This window comes from Odontomachus brunneus, unplaced genomic scaffold (assembly GCF_010583005.1).
Source record: "Odontomachus brunneus isolate Ranch 3 - 2012 unplaced genomic scaffold, Obru_v1 Obru_scaffold_102, whole genome shotgun sequence".
NCBI classification, from domain to species: Eukaryota; Metazoa; Arthropoda; class Insecta; order Hymenoptera; family Formicidae; genus Odontomachus; species Odontomachus brunneus.
Window position 1 is genome coordinate 284,384 of NW_022639552.1, and position 22,558 is coordinate 306,941.

A 22,558-nucleotide genomic window follows, 5' to 3' on the forward strand; every position below is an offset into this window, starting at 1 on the left:
GAGAGAGAGAGAGAGAGAGAGAGAGAGAGAGAGAGAGAGAGAGAAAGGGAGATTAGAGAATGAGGGAATACGAGATTCAGTATCTCGCATTCGATTTCGCGATGCAACGATGTAACTTGCGACATTTATTTTCTTTCTTAAGAAAACATTAGGCAACGTGCGTCGTGGGATTGCATAAAGAGAAAAAAACACGTGAGACGGAGCATATATTGAACGTATACGCGTCTATTGAATAGCAAAAACAAAGTGCGCGGCAATAGAAATAAGATAAGAGTGAAACGAGCCAGCGAAGGGGAAGGGACCATTTATGCCGTTCTTTTTCAGGCGTTGTCGTTCTTACGCATTATCGTCTTGTCCTTCTTGGTCCCTTCCTGCTTCTATTCGAATTGTCCCTCGAACTCGCCCTCTTTTGTTCTTATCCCATTGTGCACGGTTAGTTTCGGACGCAGCATGTCGAGCGGAGATTATCAACTGGCGCATTGTACCTGTGCCCGGACTAAAATCTACCATTTCCATTTGTCGCTCGCGTCTCATCACGGGAAATTTACAGAGGGAAGGGAGGGTGACCGGCGATTTTTACGTCGAAACTCGACTTTCCGTATTTCCAATCGCCAACAGGTCGCGTAAGCCCTCTCGAAATTTTCTTGCAGTGAAAGGACACTCGAAAAAATAGAGTGACCACCGAGTCATTCAAATTCGAGTGGTTTTTTCTCACTTGTATATTGTGAGTCCTTCATCTTCTGAATCGTCGAGTGAATGTTTCCACTCGAAATTGAAGAGTAAATCTGATGTAGAGAAGACTACGACTCTAGATGGGGATATGTTGCTCATGCGTTTATACCAGTATTTATCTTGAGAGGAACAGAGGGTACAAAATCACAAAATAGTCCTTTCAGAACACGGATATTTTTCTTTGAGTTCTATTAAAATCAGAATAATATTACAGTTAAAAAATAAGAGAAGGAAACTGATTTTGTAGCAAAGTAAATGTTCGAGCTTCTTGAAATTTTATAACTAACATACTCAATCGTTAATGAATGAAATTGAGCGACGTGTTATTAGCTAGAACGAAGTTTTTTGCAAATGTATCATACACTGTTTCGGATAAAAAACAATTTTCATTCATAAAATGATTGAAGTCGAGTATATGAATGGACCAGGATTGGATATAAAATTGGCCTATAATTGAGAACTGGTAAAAGAGCTGAGGAGATCTCTTGCAGAGACTCCGGAACTACTAAGCAGGATACATATTTTATATGTGCCCGCGCTACTGGACAACTAAACCCGGCACCAGAGCAAGATGGCCATGTTGCTGCGTGTTTGTATTGTAGTTATTACAAAACAAAATATACGGTTAACAGGATTGTCGCGACACGTACATTGACACGTAGAAGAAGGCTGCCTGCATCATGCTTTTATAGTCAGTCACAACGATTAGTTGTTTGAGAAGTGTAACTTTGAGATTCTGTAAAAATATAGGACATCTAAGCCCGGGCAATTCCAACGTCACTCAACGAGAACATGTTCACTCTCGATTTCGAACGGCGATATTTTCACTGTCGCTTCGTGTAAAAATACTGTCACTTTTCATTCGTTTTGAGTGAAATTCCAGTTCAAGAAATTCAGAAACTGAGAGAAGACTCTCCATTAATTTCAAACTTCTAGAGTTTATCTCTCGTCTGGAGAAATTCGGCAGTGACGAATTCGAGATCGATCCACCGGGGAGACGATCGCAGATCGTGAAATGTAATTGGGTTCTTCACGACGACTTCTCTCCATTTGACGCTCCACGCGTCTCGAAATATGAAATACATAACCCGGCGATCGGGTGGTCGTCGCCGTCGTAACTCCGCGGGATTCCCGCGGGGACTTGAATTTTATTTCTTACAATTTCGCGCGCTTGCGAAAACAGCGAGGAACGAAAAGTGGAAGAACATTCGAGACGGCGCTTTCCTTCTTTCTTTCGATCTCCAAACGGCACACCCACACGAACACAAACACACATAAAGTTTTGTTCCATTTGTACCCCTTACTTTTTAGTCAGAGTTCAACTACGGATTCCTCCCGTAATTCCCGGACATTTTTACGCGTCGCGTCTAACACCGCGCTCTTTTTCTCGCCGGCCTCGAGTGCGCACTCGTCGATTACTCGGAGCGATTCCCGACGAGAATTAAACTCGAGCGCGCGTTAATCCGCCACGAACTAGTTTTCCGAGCCAGTCTTTCTTTTTTTTCTTTTTCTTTCTTTTCCTGCGTGCCTCCCGTGACGTTTCTCTGCTTGCAAATTCGCGGGGAAATCCATGCGATGCGGCGACGCGCTCGCGCGACCTCATCGGGCGATAATTCGCGAGAGATTGCCAGCGATCTAACGTCGATTATAGCGGAATCACGAGGAGGTGTCCCTCCTCTGCCTCGCACTTCTAATCGAATCGGAAAATGTTCGAGAGTCCGTCGCACGTTAGGAAGACTCCTCTCGCTCCGGATGAAACTGAAAATGAGATTGGTTTAATGGGTTGGGATTAAGTTCATCGCGGAGACACGCGATTGTCGGTTTCTGTCGAAAGAAAGAAAGAAAGAAAGAGAGAGAGAGAGAGAGAGAGAGAAATAGACGGGAGGGTTGAATCTCTGTTCGAACGAAATGGAAACGGTATTTTACGATTCATCGAGGATTCGCGCGAAACGATTCTCTCATGGCATCCAGTTCGCTCCTTCCTTTCCGTTTCTAATCGAACTCAACAATTTTGAATGCGCGAAGGGAAAGTGAATGATTGATGCGGCTCAGCTTTGACTATTAATCCGACGATGACCCAGTTACGACGAATCCGTCGATTACGCGTCGCGCTCGCCGTCGTTTCTGTCTCTGGACTTTTCAGAGGCTTCAGAAGGCTTTCGACGTTCCGTGTCTCGACCGCGCTCGATACTCCGCTAAATAATATGCCATTGTGACGGAATAACGATTCCGTTGATTGGTATCGACTTATCGCCAACGAAGCAAGAGCACCGACGCTCTCTGCGGACGATCTCTCCGCGCCGGCTTGTTTGCGTCCCGCGCATTTTTATGTACGCAGCAATTTTCTTCACGCGCGGGTCTCTACGCCGTACCCTCCATCGTCATCTTTCCATTTTCTCCGTATTTTCATAACCTCTCGCGAGCGTGCGCTTGGCTTTTTCTCGTAAATGGCGCCCCTTACGTTTCCTATGGCACTTACGGCCGTTACTCATACACCCCGAGACGGGGTGTCGGTCTCTCTCCCTCTTCTCTCCCCTTCTTCTCCTGCCTATACTTTCGTCGTTTAATGCCTTATTTCGCTGTGTCTCGTTATGACCGAGCGAGTGAGTTTAAGGTCGACCTTGCTAAGAGGCTACCTCGATTATTCACGCCCTCGTCAATTATTCGGCGCGCGACACCGCGACAACGTGGACCTCGGGCAACTATCGACAGTCCGTCCCCGTTGTTACAAGAGTCACCCCACTCAGAGCACGCTCACGATTACTTTTAAATCGAGGGACTCTTTTATTAACAGCCCTGTGTCGAACGGACTTTTCGTGAGAACGGCTTGAAAAATGCACGAATTAATCGCGATCCTTAACCGGAAGCTCGTCGAATTCTGTATTCCGCGGGATACAACGTTCGCCATTTTTCACCCTCCAGAATGCAATTTTCTGTTTACCGTCGAATCGTATTTTTCTCTGAAGACGCTTTCCCCCTCGAAAATTGCTCGCCGTTTCATCTGAGAAACACCATTCGTCGGTGAAAGATCGAGTGGTGAATTTATGGTCACCTGATCAATAATATATCGGTGTGATGTCAAAATATTAGTCGAGATATTTTAAGCTACTCTCTCTCGTGCCGGAACCTTATTTTCGTCATGTTTCTCTCGTTCTCGCCGCTTCTTTTCTTCCTTATTTTTATACACGGACGAAAAATGTTGTAGTAAAAATTATGTACTTTAAAATTACATTTCGTTTGACAGTGCTTGTTGCAAAACTAGACTGTGTCATATTCTCGTGCAAATTACTGTAGAAATGGTAAGTTTGATGGTTTACGAAATGTATAAAGAGTGTTTAAGTAATTACAATTTTATAGTGAAAAGAGAAAAAGCAATTCATATAAAATAGAAAACGAATTATAATACTCTACTCTATGTGGTAATTTCGACCATAATTCCTTGAGATTACAAAATCCTGTTACAGCTTTTACCTACTTCTCTTTTTTTCTTTATGCCATCGTGATAAACGAGCACGACTTTGGCGAGTCGGGCGCGTAAGGGGCCTTCAATCTTGTGTCAAGTAATCGACATTCCTTATCGTTAGCGCGCAGCTCCTCTCATGCAACGCAACCCGCGTTATTGCGTCTGCCGCTGCTGCGACGGCACGGTCCACGCGGGCCGATACGGGCCGCGTTTTGCTCATATTCGCGCGTCGAAGGACAAGGTCATCGCCGTTACCAGCCGACGGGGACGTGCACATGCACGTTCGATACATGTCGCTCGCTGTGCTCTCGCGACACAAACCTCGGCCCGCGTTCAGCCCTCATCTTCCGCCGGTTGTTTCGTCACGCGCGCCGATTTTACAGATCGGGTTTATGGAGAAGAGGTGCATCTCTCTCTCTCTCTCTCTCTCTCTCTCTCTCTCTCTCTCTCTGTCTCTCTGTCTCTCGTCGAATCGGCTGGCTATCGCCCGGTGAACGCTGCCGACGGCACAAAGAGCGCTTTATCGCAGACAATAATGACGGGCGAGATGCTCGCGAGGACACGCGGTAACACTATCTTCCGTCCCTGGGCTCTTGCAGTTAAAACAACATCGTTGCATCGCGAAATATTCGCCCGTACGCGCGCGAGCGCTCACTCGCTCGCGATTAAATTTCCATGGCGTGTCGTACTACTACCCTCTCTCCCCGTTCAATCCCCAACCCACCAACCCTCTCGCCGTCAACTCGCGGGAGCGCGAGCTGAATACGAGACTCGTTTACGTACTGATGTGGTATACGGAATTATTTCCTCGTGCGAGAATTGATAAAATCTCGGGATTTTAAATCAAATCACGAGCAACTTTAATTGTAACAGGCTGATTGTTTTATCTCGTCGTGTTATCGTTAAAAGCACGATGTATACATATACATACATACATACATACGTGCATATGTGTGTGACTGTGTGTGTGTAAATGTATTTATATATATGTTTCGCATCTGCTATGTCTCCCGAAGCGCATTCGTTATTTTCTTATCGCGCTTTCGACCGCTCGCTGCGATCCGCATTCTTCATTGTGGCAAAAAGACGGAAGCCGGGTGCGCGCAGAGCAACATGAGTAAGGAAAGAGAGAGAGAGGGAAAGAGAGATGGGTGTAAACTTTCGACGCAGTCGAATTTCAAACTCTCATCAGGGCGAGTTGCAAATTTATTCAATAAATTCTCGCCGGCCGCGGAAAAAGCGATGGCACTCACATTAACGCGTTCACAGCATGGTCGCTTCGTTCGCGCATCCGTTTCGAGTAAACGAGAATCGACGACTTCCGGTTCACGCGCTCGCGAGGAAGGAAGTCCCCATTGGCGCGCGAGCGCGGGTCCTCGAGTTACCTCGCGCACGTTATCGCGATATCGCGATTATGAGTCATTCGCCGCCGGCACACAGGGAGAAGAAGGGAGTACACGCAGGCAGGTAGACTCCTTCTTGATCGTCGGTGCTCCTTTAATATCGCGGATGGCCGGAAGCGTCGGGAACGTGCCCTCCGTAGGAACGAACGAACAGCTCGCGTGATTCTATACCGGCGAGGGGGACGCTTGCTATTTTTCTCCCTCTCTTTCTCCCTCTATCTCTTCTTTTTTCTCTCTTTGTCCACCCAGCGGGGTGCGTGTGGCCGCCGGGGGATAAAAACGAAATATTTGCGAGAGGGTGTAGTGGAAGGATCGACGGAGTCTTCCTCTCTCAGCGCGCACCTATATCCCTATCTATCTACCTGCCGTCTGCCTCTTCGCTCGCAACCCTACGATTTGCGTAAACACGCTCTAATTTATGGGGGTTTCCATCCCCCCGTCGGTGGTTGGCACCCTCACGATTTACGGACGCCCCCCTCCACCCCGCGTAGTCCGGGGGAGATTAGGCTCGTCGCTAGTTGATCGCCCTTCTATCTCCTCTTCTCTTCCTTTCTTTATCTCTCTGTCTTCCTTTCCCTCCTCCTTCTTGTCTCTTTCCTCAGATCTCCGATGTCCTCGCTCCGTTATAACGACAGAGCGGCGGAGCGTTTCGAGGCGCGATTATTACTTTATCTCGATCTTTGTTGCCGTCTCCTCGGGCGATACGCGGCGCCGAAGACGTCATTGAGATCCGGAGGAAACATTTTCTCCTCCTTGCTTTCCATCCCCCTCTTATCTCTCTCTCTCTCTCTCTCTCTCTTGCTTTCTTTTCTCTCGCGGGAGAGATCGGGTTTTACGATTTTACCATCGCACGAAGCTACCCGTGGTACCGCCCCTTTATCTCCCCGCCGGGTAATTCGCAAATGGAATAACGTCCCTCGCGAACAAAGAACGGGCAGATCCGGCGCGTCCTCGTGTCGCATTGTCTGAGATTTTTCGTGCGATAGCAATAGTCCCGCGGTTTCCGCACGAATTCATTCCAAGAGAGAGAGAAAAGCGCGCACCCCCGCGTGACCTCTCTCTCTCTCTCTCTCTCTCTCTCTCGTGCACCGAATCGTTTCGATCGGAGGTGAAGAGGCGTCATAGGTAGTAAGAGAGATCGGAAACGGAGATCGGACGATTCTTAACCGGAGCCGGCGAAACCGACGGAATGAAAAGAATCGAATTAACCCTGTGACCCTGTGCGGTCGAGCGCGCAGTTCCGTTGGGAAATAGGTGCCTATAAAATTGCGTTATCGCGCAAAACCTGTGCGCGGAATATTCCAGGAGAGAAAAAGAGGTGAAGTGGGGCGAGAGCGAGATGAGAGGACGATAATGAGATGAATTTCCATGCACGGAAAGCAAATGAATGAGGAATTTTAACAGCTACTTCACGCCCGCGCTTCATTCGCGGCTAAAGTGTTACCCGTCGATAGACTTTTGTCCGGTACAGTGTTAATACAACGAATAAAAGACGGGACAATCGAGTCGTGTAATTGAAAGGTACGCGGAAGAGGATTGTTTTCCGAGCGATTCGTTCGTCGCGCCATTTTGTCATGATTATATGCGCGTGCACGCAATACGCGTGATCAACCATTTCGCATCGTACGGGAAGAGAACACACGTGTTCCCCGCGTCCGCGGCCGAGAGCTACGCGTCCAGATTTATCTCCTCTGATAGCAGATAGCATTGATATATTTTTTTACTCGCAATCTCTCTTGCGTCACCTGTCTGTGCGAGTCGGCCGAAGAAGACGTTTCCCGCACGAGGAAAAATGTCACGGTTGCTACAATTCTCTGTGGTTGCAAAAGTTTATTGGTTGAATAAATTTATTGCATGAAAAATTTGCTGATGTTGTATGCCCATCTATACACTGAGAGAAAAGATACCTGAAAGAAATTAGAAATATTTATTCGACGAGTACTAATAACGTATTGACTTGTGACTGATATATATATATATATATTTTTTTTTTAACGTTAACAAAATATTCTTCTCAAATGAGAAAAATATATTTTTTCCTGAAATATACTGTTGCTTTCCACGAAAGCGATCGTTTTATTCTATTTAAAGAAAGGAATTTAGAGATTTAAGTAAATATGCTATTGATATTCACCAAAAATAAAGATTTTTTAATTTCTAGGATATTTTTTCTCTCGCTGTATAGTTCTCACACAGTCACAGTTATTATCACAGTTACCCTCACGCATAGAGTTGCTCCAACATTAAGCATATTGCTGCATTCTCGTCTGCTGCGTTGTAGCTGCAGAATGAGTACTATGGTTGAGATATTCGTACACGGAAAAACAGTACGGTTGGCCCACGCATTAATCTGGTTACGTCAACCAGATTCATTAGTAAAATATGGAACAACTAATTATGTGGTTGCTGCAACCACAGAGTTGAGTTAGTGGCGTTGCAGCAGTGATATCGATATCTCCAACAATGAAAATGCCAGCTTGATCGATTTCTAATTGTTATAACCAAATCACGCGCAACTATATCGACGTAGTTGATGTACCAAAGTAATATGTATTCGTATCATACGCATTACCACCACATAAAGCAACTATGCTGCTCATATATACGAAATGTTTCCGCTCATGTGCACCAAATCATCTTTTTCCTGTGTATAGGGTTGATATATTGGTGTATTGGTTGCGATATCCCTAGTATTCTCTCTGTGTACCGGACTTTGTACTACACACGGTTAAGGGCTTTCGCACATATCTTGCCATAACCATAGACATAAAAGACGTAAATTCTAGTTGAAGGATCAATTAGGATTTTACTATAGTGTACTCTGGAAGAAGACAGAACTGTTGGTAAATCTGATTATATGCAAAAGTAGATAAGATTGACATCTGATTAAGATCCTAGTTTCTCAGTCAGAATCCTACTTACACGGTTATGTCAATTTTCTTCTAGCTAGAAAAATCCCGGAGCGATATCACGATTGGTTCTTTAGTTTACCTCTTAGATCTACGGACATGGCAAGCCATGTGCGAAAGCCCTAATGCCCCCGCTTCTCGCGCGATAATATAATACCAGTACGGCATTGTTGTACCTACCTCGCCCTCCTCCTTGCAGTCACAGTTGAGTCTGCCGTAATGATCACAGGAGCAGGGCGGATAGTCGCACCTGCTGGTGGAGTTAGTCAGGACGCCCTTCAGCAAGCTGCTCCAGAAGAGTCCTAAGATCGCGCTGCCTAACACATATTTCGTTGCTCCCATTTTGCGCCTCTCGCTCACTGCCTCTCCCCCTGTCTCCCCTCCTGCCATGCGCTTCGAGAGTTTACTCTCCTCCTTCTTCTTCTTCCTTCTCCTCCTCCTCTTCTTCTTTCTCCTCCTCTTCTTTATCACCAGTCGCGTTTTATATCGAGACGGCGCCAGCGAGTTCCGCGTCGAGCCGACCGCGAGGTCGTCTCGACATGTCTGTCCTCCGAACCACCGGCGGAGTGCTTTCAATTTGCGCGGCGGTCACCCTACGGCTTGGCGTGCGATTAAACGCCGATTAATCGCGTACGACTTAACCCGCTTTCACCACACACTATGATGGGAGCTATGTCGACCACGTGGCACGTGACACAAGCCACGCAACATTACGTGATCCTGACTCGCTCATAATGCGCCCCGCTTCTTCTCGTCGAATTCATGCTCTCACGATGACGACGATCGTTCGACGTGTCCTTGAGATTTCTTCGTGCCCCGCCGTCGAAGTGTTCTCTACTACAACGTACGTTCGGACGCTTCGCTTCCTCGGTGAGAGGACGGCGCGATCCAATTTCGTCGGTGACGGCGCGCAATGTTCTCGAACATCGCGCCCTCTCACCCGCAGCCGTTTGTCCTGCTGCTCTTCGCCGCTCTCGGTCTGCTGGAAGAAACGATCGTCCGTCTGTAAGGATAGAGAAATTAGAAAATCCCGCGGTTTTTCTCCCCCCCCCCCTCTCTCTCTCTCTCTCTCTCCCCTCCTTTTCTTTCTCTCAGAGTTTCTTCTCTGTGATCTCAAACTTCCCGAATGTCTACCGATGCACATCGATATATGCTGACGACGCGTACTTTCGTGAGGGAGAGTTTTGTCTTTTTATCTAGACGTTTCTCTGCACATTTTTATATTTTTTTAAACGTCGTTGCACATAAAAAATATAATTTCATCCTTAGCGAAATCCTCTTATGTTATGCACCGAGAAAAATACACGTGAAATACAAAGTTTATGCACAGAAATTAACTTCACGTCCCACAAATAAATTTTCAGGTATTTTTTCTTCAGTATGGTCTCGAGAGAATTTTTCTGAAATCAAAGGAAAACTATTCTAACATCCTCCAAAAAAAGAACTCTGATTGCAAAGCGCTATTTTTTGCAATCTCATGTTCCAAGTGAAAATTTCTCTTCTAAAAATTTTCCAACACCGAAAGTGTTCCTCTTCTAATGAAAAGAAATTATATTGTACTTAGAATATCTTCCTTTTGGTTTTAGAAGAATTCTCTTGAAGCTGTGTATATATTGAATAAACAAATATCTGAGAAAAGTAAAAAAAATATTTATTCAGAGTGAAAGTACTAATAACGTATTTATTTAAATTTAGATTTTTTATTTGAATAGAATAAACAATTGCTTTCGCGGAAAGCTAAAGTCTTAAGAAAATGTATATTCCCTTATTTGAGAAATATTTTACATCAGAGTACAAGCAAATACGCGTTACTAGTGCTCACTGAATGGATACTTTTTATTTCTGAGACATTTTTTCTCTAGGTGTACAAAAGAATTCCGCCAAGCATGAACGAATTCCGTTCTTCGGCTGTGGGGACTGTTTTCCGTGCACTTCTCGCAGAAGGCGAAAATTATTCGAAAATTCTTGCCGCGGAGATGGTTTTAGCGAATGGACGACGCGACTTCTTCGGGTACACGTGACGTGCCTCTCGGCGATGTTGAATGACAATAACGCTTTCGCTTCCCTTCCTCGAGGTGATGAGCACAGCGCGTTATCGTGTGCGATCGTGTGTGCGTAATAACGGACAAACTGTTGAAAGTGGCTATACGACACACCGCGCTGCATCAACGACAGCGTCGCAATATCCGATGATGATAATCCGCGATCTACCACCCGGCTGCTCTCCCACCGTATATCGTCGCGTGACTAATCGTGTCTACATTCCTGCGTTATCAAAGTGCTCTCGCTTCGACATGACGTGGTTCTGTTTATCGTACGAATATGTCAACTGTCGTTACCGTAAACGTATCGCGTTCCCCGAACCCGCTTCTCCCTTGCTTGCTCACGATCGTTCGGCGCGGACTCGACGAGGAGGTCTTATTCATTAACACTCGTATTCTCTCTCTTTCTTTCTCTCTCTCTCTCGGCGAGAGAAGCAGATCCGAGGTTGTGCATCACGACGGAAGCGAGCGGCGTTCGCGAGCGACGTGATGTCGAGGACTGATGTCATTTTCATGCGATTCCGTGTCTTCTGGAATATAAAGTAACCGCCGCGACGATAAACTCCGCGGGAATTATATGCCGGCATGATTTACGCGCGCGGAATTTTCTGGGAGAATTCGGAAGCGTATTTCATATGGCAAAAGTGCAAAATCATGAGACACGTCGCGTTTCAAGTTCCAGGGCGCGATCGCCGAATTTCGATCGTGGCCTTGCTCGATTTTGAGTCTCGCTCGCGAATCGCGCCGATGGCAGCCTCGGTGTTTGACTTCGCTCGTGGGTCGTGGGTGTTGGTCATATTCGAGTAGCAATGCGGTAAATAGCACTCGTAACCCCCGCGTAACTGTCGCTGTAGACAGCCGATGAACTGTGTTTGCGACGTCTTCCTTTTTCGGCGAAACAAAGTTTGGTCTACTACTGGTTGGTAACAAAAAGAGCAAAAGGGGAATAGAAAATGAATGGCACGGTAGAAGCGGGCAGGATCGATAGACGTGAAAAGAGAGCACCGTGAATGAAAGGGGTGGTGGTCCCGTTCAAAGGATTCTAGAAGAATTTCCCTCTGTGAGTCCTCCCAACGGCCACTCGAAATTTCTTCCAGCCCGTTTTTCAATCGTCCTGCATTTCTCCCTCTCACTCTCTCTTTCTCTCTTTTTTTCTCTGGCTTCCCGCTCTACTTCCAGTGACGACAAAGATACCTCGACTGTTAGCGCGGCGCTTTGCTAAGCTAATTGCTCGTTGGGTTAATTGGAATAAAATCGCAAAAAAATTAAACGATCTTAATGTTAAATCCGGCAAAAAGATACGACTTCGCCTTTCGCTCATAATTTCTCGATTACTGCTCGCAATTACATCTCTTGACCTTTTGAGATTTCGCGCCAATTATGTGTATTAGTTACGCGGATTACGCTCGTTTCTCTTGTTCCTGACACAAGCTGTGCGCCTTGGCTCAGATCGCACAAAGAAGCAATAAGATTGAAATTTGTCGGCGCACTCGCCGGAATTTCCGCATGCGTCTGCTCTGCGCTTTCCGCGAGAATCGTGACGTGATGCTTCGCGTTTTCGAGCACGTAGCCTCGCCTCATCACCCGCTTCTTTCCCGATTATTACGTCTGTTTTCACTGACGACGGGAGAACGACAACTCGTCGTGAGAACTCGCACGCCGCCGCATAGACTCGCGGATAATTTTCAATTAACGAATACTCGTCGCTGCTCGGCAACGATCGATGGCGCAAGCAGGTGTGCACGATCGCTCGTGCGCGATTAATTGACCGGTGGGGTCGCATTGACGTCGACTGCCGCGGCATAACTAACGAACAGCCGGAGCAACGGCAAGCGGAAGGGAGCGAAGTAAAAGTGTTGATGCCTTCCCTCCTGGGCTCTAATAACACTGGACTGGTACCCAATTCTGGACCTTCTTATTGTTTCGCTCTTTAAATACGAATACTTCAGAGGACGGCGTCCTTGAAAACTTCACCGATTAAATACTGACTTCCTCTTTCTGCGAACATCAGAATTGCGAGTGCTTTCACATACCGAAGGTGTATGTGCCATAATGAACTGAAGTATTGCTCGATATGTGAGGAAAACGGTGATAAAATTTCTAAATTGATATCTCGAGCTGTCAGTTGGCGTAAATATTTATACTTGATGCAGAAGTTATGCAGCTTGTACACATTTCTGTATCTTTGTAACTAAAATTAGAATTTCAGAGATATACGAGAAGTTTGCAGAAAGGTTTCTGTATATGTGCGTAGTCATGTCTTCTGCTAGCACGGTAAAACAAAGTAGCACACATATGAGATTTATATGTACAAGAAGTAGAAAAAGGGTAATATGATCGTGTTAGTAACAATTGTCTCTACGTTGTCGACATTTTTCGAACTCGTCGTCCACTTCGGTATCCCCTTAAGCTTTCGATATAGAATATACTATATGTATATATATGGAAAAAAAATATCAATTAAGATAACTGGACGGGAATCAGACGAAAAAAATTCCTTGACGAGAAATAACGTCTCTATTACTGTAACGGAAAACCTTCCTCTGAGCATTCAGCTATACGAAAACTCGATGAAGACAATTGAAAGCAATTGGCTGAGAAAAAATTCCCCACAGGAATCTTCTTGTTTCTACAATCGCGTTTTTCATCTGGTTCCGAAATAATAGAAAATTCAATTACACTAACGGAGTTGTTTTTTCCGCTTGGTACATACAGGATGTCTGACAATTCATCACGCATCCTGGTGTATGCAGGTAAAACTCATCAACGCGAACTCTCAGTAAATTTCGTAAACAACCACGTGAAATTTTGAGTTACTAATTGAAGGAGATTAGCGAATGATCGCGCGCGGTCTATTTCACTAACGACCACGTGGGCTTTTAGCTATCAATTAAAGAAGATCGGCGCGTCATCGCGCGCGCAATCATCATAGATATCCGTGTCTAAAAAGCAAAACAACAAGAATATCCAGAATCAGGTACCGGGGTTATATTAGCCACAATGCCCAGGCAATGGTACTTTCACCTCGGGTACAGTCGAGGAGTGTACACGTTGAAGTAAAGAAAAAAGTAAGAAAAAGGAATAAAAAAAGAGAGAAATAAAAGGAAACGCGCGCGGCGGGGTCGATAACGGAATTGACACGGTGGATAGACGAAGGGCGCACAGAGAAACGCGAAATTACTTCTGCCAGGCGATGGTGAATTCGCGCCGTCGAACGATTAAACGTCTCGGCCCGTCTGATTTACACCTCGTTAATGGATACTCATATGTATTCGAGGCCGAGACTCGGTCGGACAAGGGGCTCATGTCGACCCGCGTATTTGTCGTTCCAGAAACAGCCCTGATAGTGGTGTCTCATCGGTCTCTCTCTCTCTCTCTCTCTCTGCTCTTCGATACGCGACAAGACGACGGTTAGGGGCGCGGTATGAGGCATGCAGTAGTAAATCGTTTCCGATTACGTGACTCTTCCTCCTCGTAATACCTCGTCGATTCGCCGGCATGTATACGCGACACGCCGTTCGATTTCTCGCGCTTCAGCTGTGTGCGACCCTGTCGGAATATCGTATGCGACTCCTCGCGGTTGCATCGCAATTTAAAGGGAGGCGAGGATTTGAGCAGAAAGAAAGAGAGAGAGCGAATACGAGATCCTCTACGAGCTTGAGTCCACCCGAGTTGCGTTTCGAGCCTTTATTCCTTCCGTAATGTCTTATCTTCCCATCCGCCTTATCGCCGCGACTTGTAAGAATTGTCTGCGTCTCCCTCCCGGGAAAGCGTTCACAGTTTTCAGACGGCGATAACGATAAACGAGACCGGCCCAAGGGAGGGAAGAGAACATTGAGCCACCCACCCACCCGTTCGCCCACCCCTTCGCATCGCCTCTCGCCGAGTTCTCGAGGGAAATAATTTTTTCGTACGCACTGATCATATATATATATATATATATATATATATATATATATATATATATATATATATATATATATGTATGTATGTATGTATGTATGTATGTATGTATGTACATGGCCGGGCATGTGAGGGTTCGCGCGCTGTTCGCGCATGATTTGACAGCGGTTTCGCTTCATCGTTGTGTCTCCAATTTATCAGCGAATGTCGCGAAAGAGTCGTCGATATTCAACCCTCGAACATTGCACGGAAAAAATAACGTAAATATTACAAAATAATTTTGCAATCTTGAATCATGTAAGAATTACTGCACTGGGAGAAAAAGTATCTGAAAGATAAAGAATATTTATAGGACGGAGATGTATTAATATTGTGTTTACTTGTACGATAAAAATTTTGATGCAGGCAAATATGTTACTAGTTACTCAGCAAATAAATATTTTTCATTTTTCCAGATATCTTTCAGCTCGGCGTATATATTTATTAAGAAACGTTATGTGTGTGTACGAGTTTGATTTTACAGAAATAATTGCAGTTACTAAATCATTGCAATTACCTCAATTATCGTATAAATAAAAAAAGATCAAATTCCTTGAAATCATTTAACAAATCGCGATAAATGATTTATTAAAGAGTTATTAAATGAAAAATTAAATCATCCTGAATGTTTTTTATATCGTGGATCGCGTCAGATTTTTGCTATTTCTATAGCGATTCGATCAGTGTAATCCAGTTTCACAAAAAAACATTTTAAAATGAAATAGAATCCTAACGTAACTTTTACTACACGATAAAAAACCATTTTGTATTTATGCTGAAATTGATGCGTGTGGAGATTTTTGTGTTAAATTTTTGATATACCCGTGTGTCAATTTAATATAGTGTCATTTTGATTGTTTTTCGTTGAATTCACATTCACCATTTCTAAGTACAATGATAACAATAATGCTCAAATGTTACATGTTTGCGTTAATTTCTCGCATATTATTTGTTTTATTTGTTTACACATTTGCCTTGTGTCAAATCAACATACAAATCGGAGCGGATAAATTGGGATATGTGAAATGTGTTAAACTTAGCACAAAAGTTTTGCAGTGTACGCTATTCTCTCCGTGCACTTCGCGTATTCATCATTATCGTCGTTTCTGTGGACCGTTTGTGTCGGTGGTCGGCGGAACCGATAATCGGGTAGATCGGGAAATAGGTCGTCGCGAAATTTATAGGTTGAGCCACTCGGTATTAATGACGATAACGCGACTTATTGTAGTGCGCTGCACGATCACGTTCCATTTAGTAGTACGGAGATCCGCGTAAGATCATGCGACGCAAAACCACAACGGTGTCTTCTTGCATGCGGGATTAATTAATACGGCTGCGTGGAATCATCGCTAAATACGTTGGCTCGAGAGAGCTGCCCTGTTAAAAATTGAATCTCGTCGGTCCAATCATGAGATAGTAAATTTGGGTCCAATATCATTACTAGTCAATAATGTAACCGCTCACTTCTCTTAATAGCTAAGTAAATAAGTCAGTGAAAGTTTAATCATCAAATAAGTTGATAATTAAATGAATGAAATTAACATTATAAGACGAGAAGTCGCACAAAATTGCTGTTAATCACTCTAATATAACGATTCAATTCTGTCTTCTTGAGATTTTCATGAAATGAACGCAGCCTCAATTTTGATTTACTACACATTGAGAAAAGAATACTTGAGAACTTATTTATGGGATAAAAATTTATTTCACAGAAATCAGTTTTATATTCCACATATAAATTTTTAGATATTTTTTCTCAATGTATCTAATTTTATAAAACTAGTGGCGACATAATAGCTAGATTATGTATTTTAGAAAAGACGCGGTACATCTACTTTATCATATTTGATATGCAATTACTAGATGACAGCAGTCAGATGACAAACTCGATTCTGTGTTTCAGTGAATAATCAACCAAAACGAGTTGGTAACGAGCTAGAATATTTTGTTTAGCCCGCACTAACTGGTGTCTTTGCTTGTCAAGAGCTATCAGCTTATGATCGGCTAGTGAAATTTTTACCCGAATGTATTGTCACGTCGATTACGGCACGTGCATAATTTCACCGTGTCACGGATAAACAGTTAATCGATTTTCATCATTGCTCATTTGACCTGCTTCGGTCGCGCACGTGTGTGTTTGCGAATTCGATGCGGTTCGAATAAAGTCGACTGTCATTAGAGGTACGCGCGCGTGTTCTCTCTCTCTCTCTCTCTCTCTCTCTCTTTCTCTCACAATGCGGTTGACGAATTAATGCGGTATTATAAGAGGCAGAATACACCGCGCGTGATCGTGTGTAGCATTGATTATTAATAAGCTTTTCTCCATTGTCACAATCGGTTAATTCAGGCCGCAATGGTCCGAGCGCAGTCGCGTCGTTCGGCGCGATCCACTCGTTCCGGCCGCAATTTCGCCTGCGTTTTGGAGTTTTATCATCGAAACACTGGCCGTGATCGCGTCCTATCCGGACTGTACCTTCGTTCGTTTTCCGACACTGGCTCTGTTTTTCCGCGATTTTATTCGTAATCAGAGGTAGAATAGGCGCATCGGCGCGAATCGACGCGATTGATTCCTGTGTCTCGTTCCTACGCGCACGTCTCTACGCGCGGACAATAAAATTACATCTCGTTTAAAAACGCGAACACAACATCGACAGATTTTCACGATCCGCACGGAGCAAGTTGACTGATCGTCTCTCGTTAACTTTAGAACTTGAAACATCGGCAAAATTTAGCCAGACCAACTTTTCAAACGTTCTTAAAAACATGTGTTTTGTTTTTGCATTATAACATTTTTATCTTCACTGAATCACAAGAACATCAATAGATTCATATTCTTCTCTGCACCGATTAAAAAAAGAAAAGGATCGAATTTTGGTCATTTTTCTGGAAGTTATGAGAAAATGAAAATGCACTGGGTAGAATATATTCATGCTTAGAGTTTCACATAATTTTTTGATGTTTAGAGTTCTAGGGCGTAGAGTTCTTAATCTTGCCTTTATTTCACATTTCGTATTCAATAATGGTTTACGTCTTTTATGATAAATCGTCAAATGCCGACTGTCACTTCCTGGCTTTGATCAGGTTTATCCCAGTTAGTCATCCATCTGAGAGAATTTTATAGTAGAATCTACTATGGAATCTTATAATCCCGAGGAATAGATCGACATTCTGCACTAATTCACCATATTTTCATTTCATGTGCCACTTATATTTAAGGAACTGAAGTATGCTATTAAAAAAATTTGCTGTGTTTTTAACGAAAGCTACATAGCTAAAATTTGTTTCCAGTAAAATTTACTATGCTCCTTAAACCTGATCGTGCTCCTCGCTTTCTGTTTCTTATTCTCTATCTTCTTCTTTGGCTTAAGGCTTGAGGTTTAAGTCAGAAAGAGATAAAGAGAAAGAAATGGGAAGTAAAGGGCACATTGTAGAAGCAGGCTTTACTCTACTCTTGCACTATCAGAAAAATGATAAAGTTGAAAAGGATTTACATGTAAGGAAAATGATGATATTCTCTCCATGCGGTTTGTGATAAGGTGATATTATCAGGTCCTAACTATTAATAATCTTTATTATTAACAAGATCCCGATTGCCATTCTATGTTATATGATTCATCACTTTATGCAAATCAGATAACCCAATTGGGACCAAACTGATCAGAAGTTTGGGATAAATATCTAACCGGGACGAGATGTTCTTGAATGTTCGTGAGTCGCATAAGAGAACAATTGACCTAGAAGCATAAATGCTTCTCCAAATCACATTACGTAAAGAAATATTGGTCAAGTGTAGACCTTGAACTCGTGATGCTTATAGACTTATTTAATGTTCAAAACATATTTTGGTTCATAATCACTTATAACAAGAGATGAGAGAGATTTTGTGTCAGATGAAAGGTCATGTGTCTACTTAAAACTCAATCGGCCACTCATTGGCCCCGTGACTTCTGTTCCTCGCGCGAAGCTGCAACATACTTTTCGTGATTTTTATATCGAATATTCACAACGCCACGATATCTACACCGCGACTGGACCGAGCTGAAACGGCGACGATTCGCGGCGTGAAAAAAATAAAATCGCGCGCGTGTCAGGAGATACATGAGGCCGAAGCGACGGTCCGGTGACTTTGTTTGAATAGAACATTGGTACGCGCAGAAAACGCTCGCTCATTTCCATGTTTGTTACGATAACGAATGCCAGTGCCGCGGAGCGCGCTCGCGAAATATTGGTTCCGCTTGTTATCGATATCACGGTTTTAACGCGCGGCACGACACTGGTATCGCAAGGCGTCGGCGATAACCTACATTACGGAGAACACGCTCGACCGCCTTTCCCGAACGACACATTTTTCCCTGGCGCTCTCCGAACAATTCGTCGCACGCGCCACGAAAATGCCGCGCGAGACGGATCCCTGCTGCACGATAAACGACCCGCGATTTCACATCGATATGTCATTGTTCGCAGAGGAAGTCCCAAAAGTTGATTTTCCCCTTAGATTTGCACTTTTTGCACAACCGCGCGCTCTCGCAAAGGATGACAATCCAACAAATATCGATGCGTTCATACCCAGAGTGCTATTTCAGCATACATGATGACGTCGTTGACGTATTGTTAACATATAAAGTTAACGTATAAAGACGTTATTAAACCTATATTGAGCGTGTGGTCCACCATTTACAATATATATACAAAGTATAATATATACAAAGTAGAATATCTGTCTGTCTGTACGTTCCCTATAAATTTCTATGAATTCCTATGAATTCTTTGACCAATTTGGATCAAATTTTGTGTAGTTACTGTCCAGGATTTTGCGGAAACTAATAGCTACCATGAATCCATCCCTTTGCTTGATTTTATTCTTTTGACATCTCGTGATAATTTGGACTAGTCGGGTAGTTTATGCCAGTTGTAGATACATATCCTGCTAAGATTTTTTTCGAAAATACATACAACATAAGTAGCAGACTACGCATATCACAAAAAAGCAGTATATTTTTGACTAATGATATACAAACAATACTTGAAAATTTATTTGTGGAATATAAAGTTTATCTTTGTAAAAGAAGCTGCTATCTCGTAAATAAGTTTTTGAATATCTTCTCGTGTGGCTTTCAAATTACACCTACAGGCGACGCGCCTAATGAAGGGTTAATGTTTCATCAATACGTCATTTGACGTCCCGCTACGTGGGACTCTACGTGACGGAGGAATTTTGTCGGAGTGATGACATCGACGATGAAGGGATAAAAATTAGTCGAATCCAACGTTACAGGCAGTTACAGGCAAAACGAGCGAGTCAGTGTTGCGATATTAACCGTCCAGTTCTCCGTGATCGAACTTCTCTCTCAAAGGCGCGATATCTTTCGACGTCTCGGTTTAATCCAGGTGCAGCGCATAACTTATACCGCCCCGCACGTGCGGCCCTGCGCCCCGTAACTCAAGTAACGTTATGTATGCAACACCGGGGAGCAACGCCGGGCGGAATGTTTAGTCTCGCGGCATTGTTTTCAATTTCGAGATAACAGCAGCCGAGAAAAGCGAGGGAAAGAGAGGAAGGGTTCTCCCGACATTTGTTGCGCCCATGAGCCCCGGGAAAGGCGTATGAAAATTTTTTTCCTCCCGGGATTTCGCGGCGCGTTTCGCGACTCTGTTTTTAGATACCGCGTATCATCCGCGAGGTGCGACGAGCGTGTACTCGTGTTTCCCGAAATTTCCCCTTGCTCTTCTCGCGATTAGGTCCACGTCGCTCGTTACGCGCAGCAGCAGCGACAGCAGCAGCAGCAGCAGCAGCAGCGACAACGTTCACGACGTTACGCCCTCAAAAGGGAAGAGAGAGAGAGAGAGAGAGAGAGAGAGGGGAAGAAAAAAGCAAATGCCGCGAATCTCGTGCCGTATTCGCTGCTGGAATCCCGACGACGGCGAATTAACACGTCCAACCAACGAGTCGGCACGACGAGCGTAATGTCGACAATTAAGCGTCTTTCGCGTGACGGCGATTCTTTTTCACAGAAAGGGCAGGGCATCCAGTGGTGAGAAACGAGCGATTAATCGACCTCACAGCTGGCGCGGTAAAGAGATAGCGCGCCCGCACCGTGCCACGTGGGAAATCAAGTATTACGCTCGCGACGAGAGAGGTCCATCCGAGCGAGCTTCTGCACTCTCGACGTGGACGCGCGATCGCGCGGAATAAACTTCGACGCCGGTCGTCGCGACAAGCGGAATCTCTTTCTCTCTTTCGTCGTTGCGCGACGCCGGTGGTCGTGTCGTGGTGCGCGGCTGATCGGCTTCACGGTTCAATGCCGCGGATCGACCCGACCCGGAGCCTCGCTTTACGATCCTGCCGCGGCCAGAGTTATTTATGCAGCCTCTCGGCGAAAAGAGGCCCGGAACGCGTGATGCAGCTGCTGCCGCGTGACGCCGATCGTTATGCAACGATCGTCGCGAGGGGATCGCCAGCGCGTTCCGTGCCGCGCTGGCGATCCTTTGCCGGAGGATCGTCAGGTAAGGGACGACGGGGCCAGTAGGAGCAAGAAGAGAGAAGAGGAGGAGAGACATTTCTCATATTCCAAGGGCGCACATTTCCCTCCGTGAAAAAAACGAGTTTATGCGTCGCGCCGATCGGTTGCTTGATTATTTCGGTAGTCGGTGTATCTCTAAGCGCTCTCTCTCTCTCTTTCTCTTTCTACTCCATCGTAATGAGAGATGCTGCTTCACTCGCGGCAGTATTACCACGCTCTCATCCACAAGAGAACACTCGTTAGTCAACGGCCGGCCGACCGACAGGCCGGACGAGAGGAGGACACACTCGCGGCGATCACCGAGCGCGCGTATCCTCGCGCAGGACTCGCGCGAGAGATCGACTTTAACCCGATCTCGTGGCGAGGAGCGACTCGCGACGCGTCACCGTCGACGCGCAAACAGCGACTGGCCGCCTTTCGAATTCGCGGCTGGTTTGCACCTCGGCGACGGTTATCGCGCGACACGAGTACCCCCCCTCTCTCCCTCCCCTTTCTCTCTCTCTCTCTCTCCCCCTCGCTCTTTTCTCTTCTCCTGCGCTCGCTCGTTCACTCTCGCCACCCGCCTCCTACCGGAGTAAAACATATCCCCACCGAGCGCGCGAGTTTCCCTCCCTTGAGCGACTCTCAGTGCGTCCTTCGCGTCGCGTTGCGACGCATCTCGGCGCTCTCGTCTCGTCTCTTCCTGTTCTCTCGAGAAAATCCCGATCTTCTTCCTCTCGTCAGGTTCTTTTAATCGATGCCTCTGATTTTTCGGACGTAGCTCGCGCGCTGCGCTAATTCCTCGTCGTTATCCGCGAGATCTTTGTATGTACAGAGAAAAGGATACTCTTGTTTGGAAAATATATTTACTTCTGATATACAAATCTTGAAATGTGATTGCGTTAAACGAAGATAAGTTTCTTAACAAAAGACAAGCAAATTCTTAGTATTCAAAAATAATTTTTACGAATAGAAAGTATAAAATATTGAATTGAGAATATGATATTTCTGAAAGACTATTTTGAGACTTGAAAATTCTTCTCACAAATTACATATCGTTGTTTATATATGAAATAATGATTATTGATATGATAATTTGACTAGTTTCAAGTGGATATTAATTCTTTTCTCTGGTAGATTATTCATGGCTTGCTTTGATATTTTTTCCTTTGGATTCTTTTTTCTTGTAAATTGTGCTGCAACGAATTGCACTCGTTAACAAAACTTATTAACAAAGCTATGTTCTTTCTTGTAGCCAACTGTTTCTGTTCACTTGGGCTGTTTTGCTAATGGCTCGGCATCTTTTGATTATCGCTCGAGTCTCACTCATTATTGCTTCTGTTTTTCCAATATTCTATGACCTTATAGATGGCTTGGCATTATTGACAATTAGTGTACAGGTTGAATTCTCGGTACATGAGTGTTGGCCTGAGTGAGGACGAGCGGCCGTAAAAGCGTAACTTCGAGTGCTGCTTATCAATGAATTATTAACCTCTCTGCGTTCCGAGTTATTATCGGCGTTTCTTTCCAACCGGTCTGCAAAAACTCTGTATTTCCTCGACAATAT

At 44.7% G+C, this 22,558-nt stretch overlaps 2 protein-coding genes across 22 annotated transcripts in view; one reads left to right on the forward strand and one right to left on the reverse strand.

Annotated features, from left to right (window-relative positions):
- LOC116848930 overlaps positions 1-21,416 on the reverse strand; it is a 27,410-nt gene extending 5,994 nt beyond the window's left edge. The window contains exons 1-2 of one of the 5 annotated variants that reach the window (XM_032825564.1): positions 21,224-21,416; positions 8,688-9,489 (exon numbers count right to left, since the gene is read on the reverse strand). In XM_032825564.1, coding sequence (XP_032681455.1) covers positions 8,688-8,897 — 210 coding nt within the window. In that variant the 5' untranslated portion in view covers positions 8,898-9,489; positions 21,224-21,416. Of the gene's footprint in view, positions 1-8,687; positions 9,511-20,155 lie in introns of all 5 variants that reach the window. The other 4 variants (XM_032825559.1, XM_032825562.1, XM_032825563.1 and 1 more) reach the window with 4 other exon arrangements.
- Positions 1-22,558, forward strand: part of LOC116848927 (E3 ubiquitin-protein ligase MYCBP2) — a 299,038-nt gene that overhangs the window by 17,406 nt on the left and 259,074 nt on the right. The window lies entirely within an intron of this gene.